Genomic DNA, 17448 nt, shown 5'->3' with positions numbered 1-17448 from the left:
CACAATGAGTCATGAGACAACCGCGTATCGTGAGATATGCGAGTCGTTTCGGACGATATTTTCGCAAAACTCGTCCGAGACAAACGAGATATCCGAGACATTATAAATTTTACATTAACTCGCGAGAAAAACGAGTTGTATCGAACGAGATTTTCAAAATCTCGTCCGAGTTAACCGAGTCAACCGAGTTTTGCGAAAAAAAAAATTACAAATGAATTTGTAATTTGTTGTGATAAATACTTAAATGTATTTTTGATAATTTTTTTTATTTTTTCTTTAGAAGTTTTTTGATGAAAATTTCATTAGAAATTTATACTAATCTTTAGGAAACATGTTGTTTTATTTAATGGGTAGCGTTCAATGACTAACTTTTTGGCAAAACATTTTTCAAAACATGAGTTAGAAGTTTTGGAATGGGCTGATTTTTGGTGAGGATGATCTTACAGTGAGGAGATCATCCTCACAAAAAATCAGCCCATTCCAAAACTTCTAACCCATGTTTACAAGTTGAAAAATCGTGGTGGGACGTTCATTTTTTGTAAATTATTTTTTATGGGGTTAGAAGTTTTGGAATGGGCTGATTTTGGGTGATGATGATCTCCCACCGTAGAGATCATCCTCACCAAAATTAGCCCATTCCAAAACTTCAAGGTCATGTTTTGAAAAATGTTTTGCCAAAAAGTTAGTCATTGAACGGGACCCTTATTTAATTACCTAGAATTTGATTGATAGGTATATTATGAAGTTTTTTTTAATTTTATATTTTTTTGTGAGGTTCATTTTTTAATAGGAATCAATTTTGAATTTTTCCTGAATTTTTCAGATTTTTTTAGATTTTTTAAATGGTTAAAAACCATTGTTTCAATGTTGAACGAGACGACTCGACGAGACGAGACGTATCGTCCGAGTCAACTCGGTATCAGAGGTGAACGAGACGAGACCAAATACCGAGTTTAAAAACCATGGATTCAAATCGCAACTTATTCCAGATCGAACCAAACCACCCCAAAGCTATTGGTTTGATTCTCGGTTTGAACCGGACTAAGTTGCACCCTAGCCCTAAGGGCACCTATTAACAAAATCCATTTTTGTTTTAACCTAACAATACATAAAAGACATTTAACATGAAAAATTCATAGGTTATGCCATATTTTTTTTATACCAAAAATATAGCTAGTTGCTACAAAAACTCATGTTTTTAGACATAAATACCCTCACCTATAATTTCTCTAATAAAACTATGAAAAATAATCTTTTAAATTGTAATTTCTTCCTTCTTAACATATTTTACCATATATATATATATATGGGGGAATGCTAACATCCAATACATCCCCATTGTCCAACATTTTTTTTTTTCTAATAATACCTCTCATCGTTTTGTCTTTGAATGAAAAGGACGAGGTTATGTTAGTCTTTTACATAATAAATGTTATGTGCATTTAAGTATTTTTAATTAAAAGTCTTTATTGCGATGAACGCTTTGGCAATCAATGCCAACATAATAAATGCATTTATTAATAGCATAATAAATGTATTTATCGTATAAAAAATTAACATATCCTTGTCTTTTCACTAAAATACAAAATAAGGAGGGGTATTGTTGAAAAAATAAGCATTGGACAAGCTCATGTTAGTCTTTTAAGCAATAATACATTTATTATGCCATTAATAAATGCGTTTATTATGTTGACATTGATTGCCAAATCATTTATTACAAAAAAAAAAAAAAAAAGATATTTGATTCAAAATACTTAAATGCGTATAATATTTAGGGACAACGACTAGAAAGACCTATTTTTTAAAATATATACCAAAAAATCCCCCTCTAAAAAATTATGGGCTCTTTAATACCTAATTTTATCAAATATTAGTCTAAAAATGATTTTTGGAGTAAAAACACCATAATTGCCCTTTCAATGATTTTTGAAGTTTTTTTTTTTTTTGAAAAAACATGTTAATTTGAGAAGTTTTGAACTACTCCTATGTTTTATAATCAATGACTTGCCTCTTAACAATGGTCATCTTTCATTGATCAACTAAAAAAACAAAAAAAAAAAAACTTGTTTCTCTTACTAAAACTAATTATCTTTAAATCACATAGATTTATTATTAACTAAATAAAATTGTTTATGTATATTAGATTTATTAAAATATATAAATAATTTTAAATTTTAAAACTCGACTTGAATGTTCATCAAATTGATTCAACTCAAAATTAGCAACTCGACACAAATGAGTCAAATAAAATTATATTAAATTTATGAATAGTTTTAATAAATAAAATATTAATTTTTTTTATTTTTCACAAAAATATTAATAACTAAGTAAATTGGTCAAGTTTTTTATTTGACTCCCAATATTTTTAGATCAAACACTTTGTAAAATTGTTAAAAGAGTATTTCAGGTATTTTTCTTTAAAAAAATCTTCCAACGATCTTTAAGAAACTAATATTTGATTAAGTAGGACTTAAATGATTTGTATTATTTATTAGTGGACTGTTTAATACATATTTTCTATAAAAGAGTCCTTCAGAGTCGTTCTCCCTAATATTTATTATGTAAACAAGCATTTATTATGTAAAAGACCAATACACCCTTGTCTCTTCAGTAAAAGATAAAATAAAGAGGGGTATTATTGGGAAAAAAATGCTAGACAATGCTAACATCCTTATTAAGTATTTTGACGTTAGCATTCCTCTCTCTCTCTTTAAGATGGGGGAAATTACAATTTAGAAGATTATTTTTAAAGGTTTATTAAAGAAATTGTAGATGATGCTATTTCTATAAAAAAAAAACATGAATTATTATAGCAAATCACACTATTTTGAGTATAAAAAAAAAGTGACCCTTTTTTGCCATTTCTATAAACCTATGGAATTTTTATGCTAAATGTCCATGTATAAATCATGTATTTTCATAAAAGAAATATTCTCATTTATTTATTATGATAAAAGTTTATTGTGCAATTGAAAATAGTATTATATGGTAGAGTATAAAATCAATCAAGTGAATTAATTTATAGCATTCATTTTAGTTTTTTATTGTGTTATTGTATCTATGTTTAATAAGTATATTTTTAGATAAATCTTATATTAAAACCTTGTTAGGATATAAAACGTAGAAAATAATAGTGGAAGAAAATAACTTTTAAAAGTATAAAGTTGTTTCCTTTTGATTTTCAAAAATTTAATATTTTTACTTTTTAAAATAAAGTCAAACAAATTTTTTAACTTTTCAACTTTAAAAAAAAAAAAGAAAAATTACATTTTTAATTCTATTGCAATGTGTTCTAATAATCCTAGGAAAACATATTTCATAGTCTTAAGGTGAAAAAAATTAGCACCTAAGAAATTCGTATCTAATTCATAAATTATTCTAAGAATAATTAGCTGAAAGCATACCATCAAGGATTTAATTAAATAAGATGGTAATGATGATTAGATTTGCTCTCCAGGTCACACCTTCAAATTTTTATATACACTTCCACATAAAAGTAATTAGATTTAATTGTCGAATATTTGTTAAGATGGTTGGTACGTATGGTCCGCTAAAATAAAAATATAAAAAAAAGAAAAAAACTAGCTGAAAGCATTCAAATTAAAGATCTTTTCTTCATATTGTATTGCTCACATTTACAACTACCATTTGATGATGATAGACTTTGATCCTCATCTCACCTCATTTGTAAATGATATTGAAATTAGGACGAGTAATTATTTAGATCTTTGAATAAAAAAGAAGAAAAAAACAAACAAATCTCAATCATAGTATTTTCCAATATTTTCTATCGATCACTGTCAAAAATGACCAATTTGAGTGGAAAGTCTGCATTTGTTTTAGAACGAGCCTTATTTTTTTGTTCTTATATTATTTCGTACTTTACAATTCTTTTGTTTGTGATATTATTTTCCCACAGGAGGTAATAAGAAGAATTATAGAATGGATTGTTAACTATAACTAGATCGTAGATAAATGAAAATTTTATTGATAAGATCTCTTTAATTGTAGTCAATATCTTATGATCATCTTAAAATCATTTGAGTCAAGTCTCAAATGATTTTTAAAACTTGTCGAAGATTGAGATTTATTGCTCAAGTCGTCTCAGTATCGCCCAACAACGAAATGAAATGAATGGATGAGTCAATGTATTGGGCGAGATTTAAAATCCAACGTTCATTTTTCTCATTGTTGAACGAGACATCTCAAACCTATCGGAAAACTCGTCTGAGACGACTCGGTCTCGTTCACGGACGAGACGAGATGCCAAAACGAGTTTTAAAACCATGGACAGACGAATCCAATTTGACTACTTCTTCTTCTTCGGTCTGTCTAAAATTTCAGAAACAGAGAGAAGTACACGATCAAGAAACGAACACGTGGGACTCGCACGTTCAATCATCGAAAACAAAACTAGGTGCCTCGACATCTGTGGATCTTTCTTGCCCACACTCCTGGAATTCTTCCCAAACAACACTAAAAACAGACTCAAATCATCTCTCTCTCTCTCTCTCTCTCTCTCTCTCTCTCTCTCTAATGGGTTTCTTTTGGTCAACTCTTACTCTTCTTCTTCTTCTTAGTCTCCATCTTCATATCTGCCTCTCTTCCTTCACTTCTGATCTCTTCAACTCTTGGTGTGAACAACATGGGAAGAACTACTCTTCAGAAGAAGAGAAGCTCTACAGATTCTCAGTCTTTGAAGACAACCTCGCCTTTATTACCAACCACAACAATATGGAAAATTCCACTTATACCCTTGCTCTCAATGCCTTTGCTGATCTTACCCACCATGAATTCAAGTCTTCTAGATTTGGTCTCAGCTTAGCTGCGTCCAACCTCGATCGATCGAACTCGCAGCTAACTGGGTTTAGTGTCTTGCGTGACGTTCCGTCTTCGATCGATTGGAGGAAGAAAGGAGCAGTCACACCTGTGAAAGATCAAGCTAGCTGTGGTATCTGTGTGAATTTAAGTTCTTTAAATTTCATTGTTTTTTTTTAGCAAATTGCTATCGGAATTAAATAACCAAATGAGAATTTTCTCTTTTATGCATCCTAATATGTAAATTATTTGATTAAATTTAAGTTTGATGGGTTGAATTCCTCCTGCTTGACAATCTCTGATGTTAAGTTTGAATACCCATACGAGAATTTTCTATTTTCTTAACAAGATTTTGTTTTTTAATGGTTGAATTAGAAAATTGGAAAATCATGCTTGTTATTGTTTGATTCGGATAATACCAGTTTTCAAAAAGCTTTCAATATGTAGCTCTTTCGAAATTAAGGCATTAATATAGTATCTATATGAGACCAAATTTCAGAATTTTTAGGTATTTTAACTCGAAAATTCTAACATGCTAACTTTTCTCCCTTGTAATTTATTATTATTATTATTTTTCAATCCAAAAATGTGTTTTTTGATGGCCATTCATGTTGTGTTAGGATGCGTACTTGTTGTGGAATAGTCAACTAAGAGTCAATTCATGTTGTCCCTAGTTGCCAGAGTTTGGAAATACCTCAAACCTGTTTTTGTTGACGTTGCCCCTAGGGTACTAGATAGAATCCTATTGCATACCAGTAAGCTTAGAGAGAAGATGCAGGAGAGGAGAGAGAAGTTCTATATCTTTCTCATGCGTTATCAGCTTTTTTTTATAGAGGTTTAGTTGGTTGTTGCATACTCCTAGTACCACAACAACTCTCAATGTCGCTACGACTCTTGACTCCTCCCAATTGGAGAATTCATAATTGGATGTGTGCTAAAAGGATGGAGGCCAAATGGACAACCCTATCAAACCAACAATTCATGATCCCAATTGAAGGACTTCACGACATCCACGTGTCTACTATTTCTACCGAGGCCATTTATAACCCTAGTTAGAAGGAATGTGCAAGTTAAAGGTTCCGAAAGAGAAAGGAAAAATAAAAAATAACGTGTATTGATGTAATGAGAACAGATTTGAACAAACTATAATCAACAAAAGACATGACTTCAGATAGAATTGAATGGAGGAACAACATTCAACCGCTATTTAGAAAAAGGTTTTGATGATGATGATGATGCTCCCAAAGAAGGTAGACGGGATTGAGTGACCCAACCTATCTTCCCTTTTGATCTTAGCTGCAAGTATTTCATGGTTGGATATTGGGTCTTCATCGGTACAGCCAAAAGTGTCGACATTTCAGGGCCATGTGTACTCAAATGGTTTGCTCTAGCTACTCCGTGGTTAATGCGATTTACTTCCATGACCGGGCTTTGATTATTACCCCATTTGGTAGCTTTTCTTTTCATCATTATGGACATCACCATCATCTGAAGCATCACCATCATCGTTGCCTTACCCGTACTATTTGCAATTAGGAATATGAACCATGTTTGTCCATTAAACTGTAACAAATCAGTATTCATAAAAGAATTTGAACAAAGTGTTATCAATGCTAAATGCTCAACATTGTTGGAGTTAAAACTGTTATCTTTGTTTTTCATAACAATTTCATCATCTAGGAATGTTTAAATTTCAGTTTTACCTATACATCATAGAATACCTACTTGTTTACTTCATTTCCTTGCAATTCACGAAGAATTTTTTTTTTACCAGTTTTTCTTTTCTAGGTGCTTGTTGGGCTTTCTCAGCCACGGGGGCAATTGAAGGCATAAATCAGATTGTTTCAGGGTCTCTCGTTAGCCTCTCTGAACAAGAGTTAGTAGATTGCGACAAAACTTACAATAGTGGGTGTGGAGGTGGACTCATGGACTATGCATTTCAATTTGTTGTAGACAATAAAGGAATTGACACTGAGAAGGATTACCCTTATCAAGCTAAAGGAACAAGCTGCAACAAAAACAAGGTACCCGCTTCAATATTTTTCCATATATGCTATCTTTGTCTTACAATTATGATTTGTTTCCCCCATTTAAGAATACATGAGTTGCTAGTCATAGATCTATTCCTGCGATTCTTGTAAGTGTGGGGGTTTGAATCACTTCTCACCCAGTGTTGGCATAGAAGTAGATCAGCATTTTATTATTATTATTAGTATTTTTGTTCTGCTTTTCTAAGTTTCTGTTCTGTGTATTCTTACAGTTAAAAAGGCACGTTGTAACAATCGATGGCTACACTGACTTGCCATCAAAGGAGGAAGAAATAATGCAGGCCGTTGCTTCTCAACCTGTGAGTGTAGGCATATGTGGCAGTGAGAGAGCATTCCAGTCTTACTCAAAGGTGATTCTTCATAACCAACTGCGTTAACAAACTAAATTTCATGTAGTAAACCAAAATCTGTGATTATGAAGGTCTTAGAGCATCTCTAACTGGTCTCCACATCTTTAAATTTAGAGGGGCTTTTGCAAAATCCAACTGGTCTTCAAACTTTAAAGGCCCCCTCTATATCTCTATTTTTGTCATCAAATATGGGGGTTGGTGGGGGGGGGGGGGGTGATTTTAAAAGACTCCCCTAAGTATACTAATTTCTCTCTGCATTTCCATTTTTTGTCCTTGAAAATTTTCCCCAACTTATTTTAAATGCTTTCGATAAAGGTAATACTTGTAAATCAACCCACCAACAAATTTTAAATACCTTTTGTGTGCTTTTGAAAAAAAAAATCTTTTAAATCAACCCATCTCCTACCATTGGATTCTCAAATGTCAAGTGGGAAATGTGAAATTTTTTTCTTCTTATTTTTTCATTTTGTTTTATATGAATGAATTAGTTGTTCAAAAGGGTGAATCGTGATTTAAAGGTGGGTGGGTCCCCTTCAAATTTGAAGAAAGAAGCTTTTTTGAAGGGCCTGGTTAGAGATGTTCTTTGGTGCCACTTGACAATGCTTCTGGGAAGCAACTTTTAGCTCCCCTGCGCGAACAAAAAGTACTTTTCAGAAATCAAATTATCATTGGATATGCAATCGGCTTTCAAATTCCTGCAGGAGCCAGAACACAAAGGTGAGTTAGAAACGAAAGTTGAGTGGACCATCCCTTGGATTCTAGCTGCTGTGGGAAAAAAAAGTCTTCCTTTGTACGAAAATATTCATAATTTTTGAGTTAATAATCAAAACACCCCCGAAATGTTGTTACAGTTTAAAGTTAAAGATCAAAATGTCCAAAATTTTCACATTAATAACCAAAGGGTCCATGTTGATGTTGTCTTTCACGAGATACTCCATAGCTTCTGGAAGCACTTCAAAACCCCAAAAAGCACTTCTTGGAAAACTATCACCAAGTTATCGATATCGCAATCACAATTCTTTTAGAAGTGATTCTCTTAATGTTTCTCCATGACAGGGGATCTTCAATGGGCCATGCTCAACATCTTTGGATCATGCAGTATTGATTGTTGGGTATGGGTCAGAAAATGGGGTTGATTACTGGATTTTGAAGAATTCATGGGGAAAGAGTTGGGGAATGGATGGGTACATGCACATGGCACGTAACACTGGTGATCAACTAGGGATCTGTGGTATAAACACGCTAGCTTCATACCCAATTAAAACTAGTCCAAACCCCCCTCCGGCACCAAGTCCCACAAAATGCAGTCTTCTTACGTACTGCGGAGCAGGGGAAACCTGTTGTTGCACTTGGCGCCTTTTGGGAATCTGTTTTCATTGGAAATGTTGCGAGGTCAATTCTGCTGTGTGTTGCAAGGACCATCGTTTCTGCTGCCCACACGATTATCCAGTTTGTGATACCAAAAATAAGCTATGCTTCAAGGTCTGTATTGTATTCTCTTAAATAGCTTTTGTCTGATTATTTTAGTGATCATTTTTTCATCATTTTCTTCTCTTCATTAGCTTGATTTTCTAATGTAGGCTAATCTTTGGTAATTCCAATTTCTCATTTTTCTAAATCTCACTCTTTTACTTGATGATCAACAACAACAAAGCCTCTCCCAAAGATCCGGGGTTTGCTAAATGAGCCCATTCCACTCTTGGCCAAAGCCAAATCTTTTGTTATTGAGTGTGAGTTCATATCTGCTTTCACCGTCTCCATCCACGTTCTTTTGGGTCATCCTCTCGCTCTTTTAAGACCTTCCACTGAATATTTATTCTGGCTGGTGCTGCAATCAGCTGTTGTTTAGCATGCCCAAACCTTCTCAACCGACTATCTATTGGTTTATTGCCTTGGAGATACTCCTACACTTTTTTCCGATGCATTCTTTTCTAATTTATCTTTCCCAGTCTTTTCACTCATCCAACTCAAACGTCCTATACAACAACGAACTCCATTTTCTAAGACTTTTAGCGTTGGATACCTTTTATGTGATGGTTCACAACCAGATTATTTAGGTATATATCAACTTATCTAAATATATTTTTTATATATTGTATGTTTAACCTGTACCATTTTTTATTTTTTTTGAAGTTTATTTCTTAACATACGGAATAAACTGCACAGAAATGTCAGCATATCAATTTCTGGGTGTTAGAGCTTTTTGCATTGCATACCAACATCGTACAGCTACACATGCCCATGTCTTTGTTACATAGTTTGCTTTCCTTTTGATTTTCTATTCATGTAGGCTAATATTTCTATTTTCAATTTCCCTTTTTTCCCAAAATATTACCCTTTTTTTTCTTGAAGATCATTCGTGCTTTATTTCGCATATAACAATGAACTCCTCTTTCTAAGAATTTACAGTACAGAACACCTTCTATATGCCGACATACAACATACTTCACCAAGGAGTTCTTAATTTATTCAGATACTTCTGTTTCAATTATCACTCATATATAAATTTTTTTCGAGTATATCTTAGAGTATGTATCAACTTATCTAAATACATTTTTTTTCTACATGTGTATTTAATATGAACTAAACTATTTTATTTTGTGTGATTGTAGAAAAAAAATGTCTTAGGGAAATCATGAGAAACTGGATTTCCTTTGGAAATGTTTGCCAGAGATTTCACCTAGAAAAATGTTAGTGAGAGACTTTGTTTTTAGTTTTGTGGAGGGGGTATTGGCACGACAACATTAGAATTAAGGTTTTTCCCTCTCTGATGAGAAAATCATTTTCATAGGGGATTGGATCGGGGTATCCTCTCACGAGGATAGAAATTTTGTTTATTCTCATAAAAAAATGATTGTCCTACAAAATCACATTTTCTTTTGGGAAATTCATTTTCTCACGCAGTCATATGAACACTAAAAATATATATTTCTCAAGAAATGGAATAAACTGCGAAGACATGTCATATTTTGGGGATCACTCGCGTGGCACAATGTCTCAAATACCAACACATGCTCGTATCCTTCTTACATTGTTGGTATTAATGGTAGTTGTCACTATTTTTTATTTTTTATTTCTTTTATTTTTTTCATTTTTATTTTTAGAAAAAAGAGGTAGGAAAGAAAGTGCATGGGTTTCATAATAAGTTGAACTAGGCGTGTTGTTATAACAACGACAACAAAGCCTTATCCCAAAGATATGGGATCGGATAACCAAATACTATTCATCCATTTCACTCTGTCAAAAGCCAAGTCTTCTATTATTAAGAGAGTGTTCATAACTACTTTCACTGTCTCCATCCATATTCATCTTGGTCTTCCTCTCTCTCTTTTACAACCTTCAACTTGAATATTTCTTTCAAATTAAAGCTATATAATCGGTCTTCATTGAACTTAGCATGGCAACGAATGGTTATATATGATTGGTGATGGGTTCTACATTGAACTTAGCATGGCAACGAATGGTTATATGTGATTGGTGATGGGTTCTACTAAAATGTATTAGAGCTTCCTTTTAGTATAGTTCCTGCCTCACTTCAAGGTTTATCATGTCTGCAGGGTACCGGGAATTCAACAATGGTGAAAGGACTTGAAAGGAAGAGAGGTTCTTTTGGGAAGCTTGGAGGTTGGAATTCTCTTTTTGAGGCTTGGAATCTGTAGAATCTAGGTTTTGTAACGCAATTTATTTTTCTTATTTTACTCTTATTACATAAGTCTATGTTATACATTGAAAAACTGTTTGTAGTTCTACGTGCGATTATTGTATAATCAGGTTTGAAATATTGTGAGACATTTAATTACACAAATTTGATAATGGGGGACCTTCATGCATGGCCTAACTTATATAACTCCTTTATTTTCTTTTTGGGGAAACTACCAAAACAGTCATGTATGAGGTCAAAATTACTGGCCCAGCCATGTTTTAAAAATATTTTTCAAAAGAGCCATGTATGCATTTTGATATTTATTTATTTTTACCGAAATGGGTAACCATTTTACAGTCACATTTGCAATTTTACTAGCCTAATTGTGAACCTCAAATAAAAGAATAAAGACAATTTTTTTTTTTTTTAATTATGAAAAAAACTGAACTAAGATTAATCTCAAATAAGCTCAGCTAAGGTTAATCACATATTCCAAAATGCAACAATCAAAGGTTATTTTATGTGTGACCCACAAATCGATATATTTAAGGGCCATGGTTGACTGGCACTGAACTAAGATGCTTTAAATTTTTTTTTTTTTTTTTTAACTTTTTCAAAAGGATCAAAAAAATATTTCCTTAGTTAAATTACCAAATGACATTATGATATATATTTATTTTTTTACAAAAAATAAAAATAAATAAAGAAATGGTTAACACTAAACGCTTCTACACCGCATAATCAAGATCATCTTCTTCATTTGAGCCCAATTTTGTTCCTCATTTGATTGGATTCTCCTCTCCTTGCTTCATCCTGATTCTCTTGTCACCTTTCATTCTTCCTCCATTAACAACCTCCACTGTTTCATCATTGGAGATGTTATTTTAATTTAGACTCGTTTTAAATTTGACTTAGGCTCCGTTTGGATACAAAGTAAAAAAGTTAAAAGGATACAAGGAGAAAATAACATTTAGAAACTATTTTTTTTTAATTAAGAATTTATATTTAAAAAAAAATTAATTAATCCAAACAAACTTTTTAGCTTTTCAACTTTTAGCGTTAATGTGTCCGACAGGCTCGTAAACTCTTTCAAATCTTGCAAGGTGAAAGCATTACGGTGAGTTGTTGATATTCTTTTACACACAAATTTGGATTTAGGGCTTTTATTTCATATAAATCTGAGTGCATCACTACATTTCTGACGAGATTGGAAGTATTAAGTGAATGAACCTCCTAGTGACTCCATACAACAGAACCACCTACAACATCCCTAAATCGGGCTCTCCACTGTCACCTGCATGGACATGCCCAGTCCACCCCCAACGCAACCCAGCATTGAGTCGATCCCACGATCTACTTCATCACAGAAGTTCAGTGGGAGATAAATAAGATGAGAGGCAAGCAAATACAAAATAAATTTACTCCAATAATTGCAAGTAAGGGGTTGGGATGATTAAATGATAGGCCAAAAGACTATCTATATCATATTGAAGCCAAACCTATGTACAAACCAAAAGAGTACATTTTTCACCTGGAACAGATAAAAAACTGTCATGTAAAAGGAACTTTGCATACCCACAAACCAAATAAATAAGTGTGCAAACTGGTTTCGATCCCCTCATAAATTGGAGAGAGCCCACAATTCTACATGTAATTCACCTCACTAATTTTAATGAGTCCATGTGTGTGTCTACTACTTTACATCACCTCCTTCGGCGTTTAGTATCAACCTGAAAACCACCATCAAACATGCACTTTATTAGAAAGAAATATATGATATTAACAACCAGTGTTTTCAAACGTCAAGCCATGAGGCGAGATGCCTGACTCGCCATGCTTTAAGGCATGGAATTTAGTGCTGGCATGCATATTTTTCTGAAATCATCATTCTCCTCAGCTAAACCGATTCTGTTTCACCATTCCACTCTGTCCAGAGCCACGTTCTATGTTATGCACGTTTTTATTAAAAAATAAGTACTATAAAAAAAATACAAATAATATATATATAAGGAAAAAAAAGAAGACAAAATCCAAATTTTGCTCTTCTTGCCTACATCATCTCATTGGTTCGTCTTTGGAGCCCAGAGATAAGAGCCCAGAGCACAACAGGTTTTCCTCATTTTAAATGATGTGGATTTTAAAGAGAAAAAAAAACTAAGAATTCAGTTAAATATGTATAAATAGATATTTAAGAAAACATTATTTAAACAGTGGAAGCCTGAAAATAGGTGTACGCCATACGACTTTTGGCCCATGGGGTATGCTTCTGATGTTTCCTCACATTTCAGGGTGTACTGAGTGCACCTCGCCCGGAAGCACACATTGAGGCATAAACCCTCGATGCCTTTAAAAACACCTTGGTAACAACAATTGTGATGATAAATCAAAGAAGACGTTTTCACAAATCATTAAGGGTATAAAGATGTCAGTTCATAGATACAGAGGTTTTCGAGGAATAACTGATCTAGAACCATAGGACGATAATGACAATACTAAAGGTATCATGAATGACCTATTCCCACCATTGCCCAATCTAAGGATTTAATTTAACATAAAGCTATGGCCTTAACTTTTGTTTGGAATATTTGAAAGATGCAACATTTCAGTCTCAGAACTCATTCGAATATTCCAAGTAGCATGAAATTAAGGATCATTGGATGAAATAAAGTCAAAATAATTGTTTTAAAGAGGCAATGTGTGCATGAACACGAACATCAGTACAAACAGCAATGGGGGACTAAAATTTTATCATTTAAACTAGAAGGAAAGGTACTTATACAGTGTTCAGTGATCTCACAAGATGATTGCCAATCCGGTTTTGTTCGAAAGAGTTACAAAGAACATGTGACAGACAGGCCCACTCAATTATTCAACGATTCCATTAACGGATTGATGAATCAATGCACAAGATGTCTTAAATTTGAAAGAAGGCCAAACCAAACATCTTGATATGCAAGTAAATTAATAATGAAGATAAAGATAGTATCAGGAGAAAAATAGAACCGTACAATTTCTTCATCATTTAAAGGAATGGGCATACCTTTGTCTCTGAGTTTCTGGAAATAGTGCTTTTATGCGACTTCATTTCATCTTGGGAGGAACAATTGTGACAGAAGAAGTGATCTAGTCTTTCGGCGTCCTCTATGGTCATATCTATACAAGGAGGATGAAACCTGGAGCAGAAGTAGTGATCTGATTACTATAATGGTATAAAAGATCTATTATTTATAGCCCTCTATCCATAAACTGGATGCCTACTCCAGTGAGAAAAAGAAAAAAAAATGACAATATAGTATCATTCAGAATGTTACAACATTATGGGTGCCTAGTGCAAGAGAAAATTCTATTAAAATAGAGTTATGGAACCATAATCACAGAGCACTTTTTCAGAGAACACACTTATCCATTCGAAAATGGCAAAATCAACTTTTAGACAAGGCTTTGTCATTCACACACCTATAACTCCTATTAGTGAAACAAAGAAATAGGCAACCAAACACGATAAAAAAGCTGGAAATCTGAATCAATAATAACAGTTTTACTTGTGAAACATTGTCTGGTAGAAATAAAATAATTTCACTTCTATAACAAATAACCACGCTGCCCTTCTACTTTCGATTCTTTTAGTCTGCAAGCAAATAAAATGTATCCTCAGGTCAAATACGGTGAACTGAACAAAATTACACTAATAAAGTTTGCTCAATACTTGACCCTCAACCTAAATTGGATTTCTTTTGTCCCGGGTTAGGGAAAATAAGCAGATTGAATCTTAGCTATTTCTGATGGTTGACTAACTGGAACCTCTTGATGACAAATGATTTCATAATCACCCATAAAGTTTATTTTTAATGGCGATCACATAAAAAACATGTTCTTTAGTAGCCCATGAAGTAGGTGGGTTCACCTTTTCAAAAAAGATAATCTTCAAAAGATTTGCATATAGAAATATTAATATGGCAGGAACTCCTCGGGGTTTCTTTTATTAATCTCAAATAATTTTGTAATAAAACAATAATAAACAAAGATTTTTTTAATTTATTAAATTAAAAATAATGAACTAAACATCTTATTCCCATAAAAATATCCTGGCTAAAACTCCTATAATCTTCAACATGTTCTGAATGGATTTTTCTCTCCATAAATCTGAACCAAGTCCAAGACTATCACCCGTGAAAATGGAAAGGGAAGGAAAACAGCAATTTTCAATAACATATAAACTTACCAGTCTCGGCAGCTCTCACACTGAACCATTAAGAAGTCAGGGTTGTAAGGCATCTCACATTTGCAGTAGCTGCCATGAGAAACTAACCAATAAATGAGAAGGCTCATACAAATCAAATAGAAATAAATAGTTCAAAACCACTAGAACCCATCACCCAAAAGCGAAAAAGAGACCCATATTGCTGTATGAACTATGAAGTGATGAACAATCAACAACAAGAACCATAACACATAACACTCGAATCCAAATAGCTAAAAGCACCAAAAACTGAACAATTATAATAGGAACGAACCACACTTCAAGAATGAAATTCCTGTAGTCAAAAGAACATTTCCAATTCATCAAATTGAAAGAAATAAAAAACCCATACTCATTGCCTTATTCAACCTCATTTCCTCACATACTTGAATAAAGAATGCATTAAAATTAATTAAAAGATAAATAAATTAGAAAGAAGGCATGAATTTGGACACCCATCCAAAATAAAGAGTAACCCACATTCTGACACCCAACCCCCAGATAAAGAAATCGAAAGTGATCCTCAATTTGATGCCCTCAATCAATGTCATTCACATTTCCCCTTATTTTGAATAAATTAAGAGAGCAACTAACCACCCAGCCTTCCAAATTCATTCCCAAATCCCATTTTCCACTTAATTTATCAAATTGATTCTCAAATTGTAAAATTTTAAAAATAACACAATTAAACCTTTTAATTCTCTAAACTAAATAGAAATTCTTTCAATTCTCATCAAATTGGATAAAAAGTCAAAAAAAGATAAAATTTTCTACATACACAGTAATTTTTCCAGGAAACACTTCTCCCGTAGATGAATTATACTCAAATCGACAGAAGTAATCATCGTTACCGACTGGATCAAGCTTGCTATAATCCTTCAAATTGTGAACGAAACACTTCCCTTCGATCGTATCTGCGCTCTGTAAATCGTAATGGTCAGACAAAAACACCTCTTTGGACCCATGAAACGATCTCCGCCCTTCAATCGATTCCTCCGGACGATAATACCATCGTACACGAATCCACACGTTTTTTCTATAGTCGGATTCGATTTTCTCCACTTTAGCTACGTATGATTGTTTCGATGGGTCTGGAGATCTCATGAGAACGCAGTCATAGGCTGTGATGAAGGATGTTGCGTAGGTTAAGGGGATACAAAGCTGGCGCAAGTTAGAAATTTTCGTAGTTAAATTGGTTAGATTTCTTACCTTTAATGGTTTTGTTAGTCCCTTTGATGGCGTACGAGTCTAGGGTTTCTGTTGTTTTTCGAGCTTTCGCCATGACCTTAACAACGAAGTAAATTCATGGAGAGCGACTTCTGGTAATCTCGTTCGCTGTTGCGCGGGTTATGAAATTAAATGATTTTTTTTTTCTTCTTTTAATATCATTTCTTTGGGATTATTTATTGAGAAAATTACTTAAAGGACCCTAGAAGAGGGACTTCTTTCTAAATAATCTCAAATTTTTGGGCGGTCTCTTAATAATCCATTTATTAAATTTATCTTTCGTGAGATTCCCTGCCTTGGACCTCTTCTCACATTGTAATGTCTTTGAAATACTTGAAATACCATTTTTCTCATCTTTTTCGTATAATTAGATTTTTCAACGACAATTACGATCATATTAAATTTTTTTTTAATTATTATTGTGAATGAAGAATGATATATTCTTAATTTTGAATATTTAGATATATTTTTCTTAGTTATTTTAATAATTAAAAAAATCAAAAAAGTTAAAATTCTAAAATTTTATATTTGAGTGTTCATTTTGAAATTATGATTCAAGCATTTTGCGTATTTTGAGATATTTTTTTAGTATCGAAGTTAAAAATATGAATAAAAAAAATTAAAAATATGGATCATATTTACAACGTTGAGCTCACCATTTTTTTTTTCTTTTGAAATCACCACTGTTTATTGTGGAGTTCACCACTTTTTATTACTAAGTTCAAAATTTTATTGTCTAACTCATCACTTTTTATTGTCGAGTTCAATAATAATTAATCATGATTTAAAAGTGTCGAGTTCATCAATAATTATCGTTGAGCTCAAAATATTAACATCGATTATTTATCTTTCACTCTCAAAATTTCTTTTTCTTCAATGTTTAAATCTCAAGAAAAAGATTGGAATTTTTTTTAGGAGGTTGGTAAGAAAACTAAAAACATCATTGGTATATTTTCCTAAAATTTATCGATTTTCGAAATATTCTTAAATTTATCAAATTAATTGAATTGAGCCCTCACGGAATAATTTTTATTCCGGATCCAAATTTTGTTACTATGGTGACAAGGCTCTCATTTGGTAATCTATAGAATCATTTTTTGATCAACCATATTTTGATCTCAC

At 32.7% G+C, this 17448-nt stretch overlaps 2 protein-coding genes across 3 annotated transcripts; one reads left to right on the top strand and one right to left on the bottom strand.

The window, feature by feature from the left end:
• Window positions 1–4314: 4314 nt before the first annotated feature.
• Window positions 4315–11046, top strand: XBCP3 (xylem bark cysteine peptidase 3). The gene is made up of 5 exons (XM_086439289.1): window positions 4315–4951; window positions 6607–6842; window positions 7079–7216; window positions 8273–8698; window positions 10774–11046. Exons 1-5 carry the CDS (start codon window positions 4537–4539, stop codon window positions 10873–10875), a joined length of 1317 nt encoding a protein of 438 aa, XP_086295415.1. The 5' UTR covers window positions 4315–4536; the 3' UTR covers window positions 10876–11046.
• A 1219-nt stretch (window positions 11047–12265) lies between these two features.
• Window positions 12266–16454, bottom strand: LOC147403640 (chromatin remodeling protein EBS-like). 2 transcript variants are annotated; one of them, XM_086439292.1, is made up of 5 exons: window positions 16309–16454; window positions 15878–16220; window positions 15082–15150; window positions 13900–14032; window positions 12266–12589 (listed from the first exon to the last, which is right to left on the bottom strand). In XM_086439292.1, exons 1-5 carry the CDS (start codon window positions 16379–16381, stop codon window positions 12563–12565), a joined length of 645 nt encoding a protein of 214 aa, XP_086295418.1. In that variant the 5' UTR covers window positions 16382–16454; the 3' UTR covers window positions 12266–12562. The 2 variants fall into 2 exon arrangements, with proteins under 2 accessions (XP_086295418.1, XP_086295417.1); XM_086439291.1 differs by lacking the exon at window positions 12266–12589 and adding an exon at window positions 12596–12785.
• Between the last annotated feature and the right edge of the window lie 994 nt (window positions 16455–17448).

The sequence above is a fragment of the Akebia trifoliata genome, chromosome 4 (genome assembly GCF_017979445.1).
Source record: "Akebia trifoliata isolate Shusen 1 chromosome 4, ASM1797944v1, whole genome shotgun sequence".
NCBI lineage: Eukaryota > Viridiplantae > Streptophyta > Magnoliopsida > Ranunculales > Lardizabalaceae > Akebia > Akebia trifoliata.
Note: the sequence above shows the minus strand (reverse complement) of the source record. Positions and strands in the feature narration are given on the sequence as shown.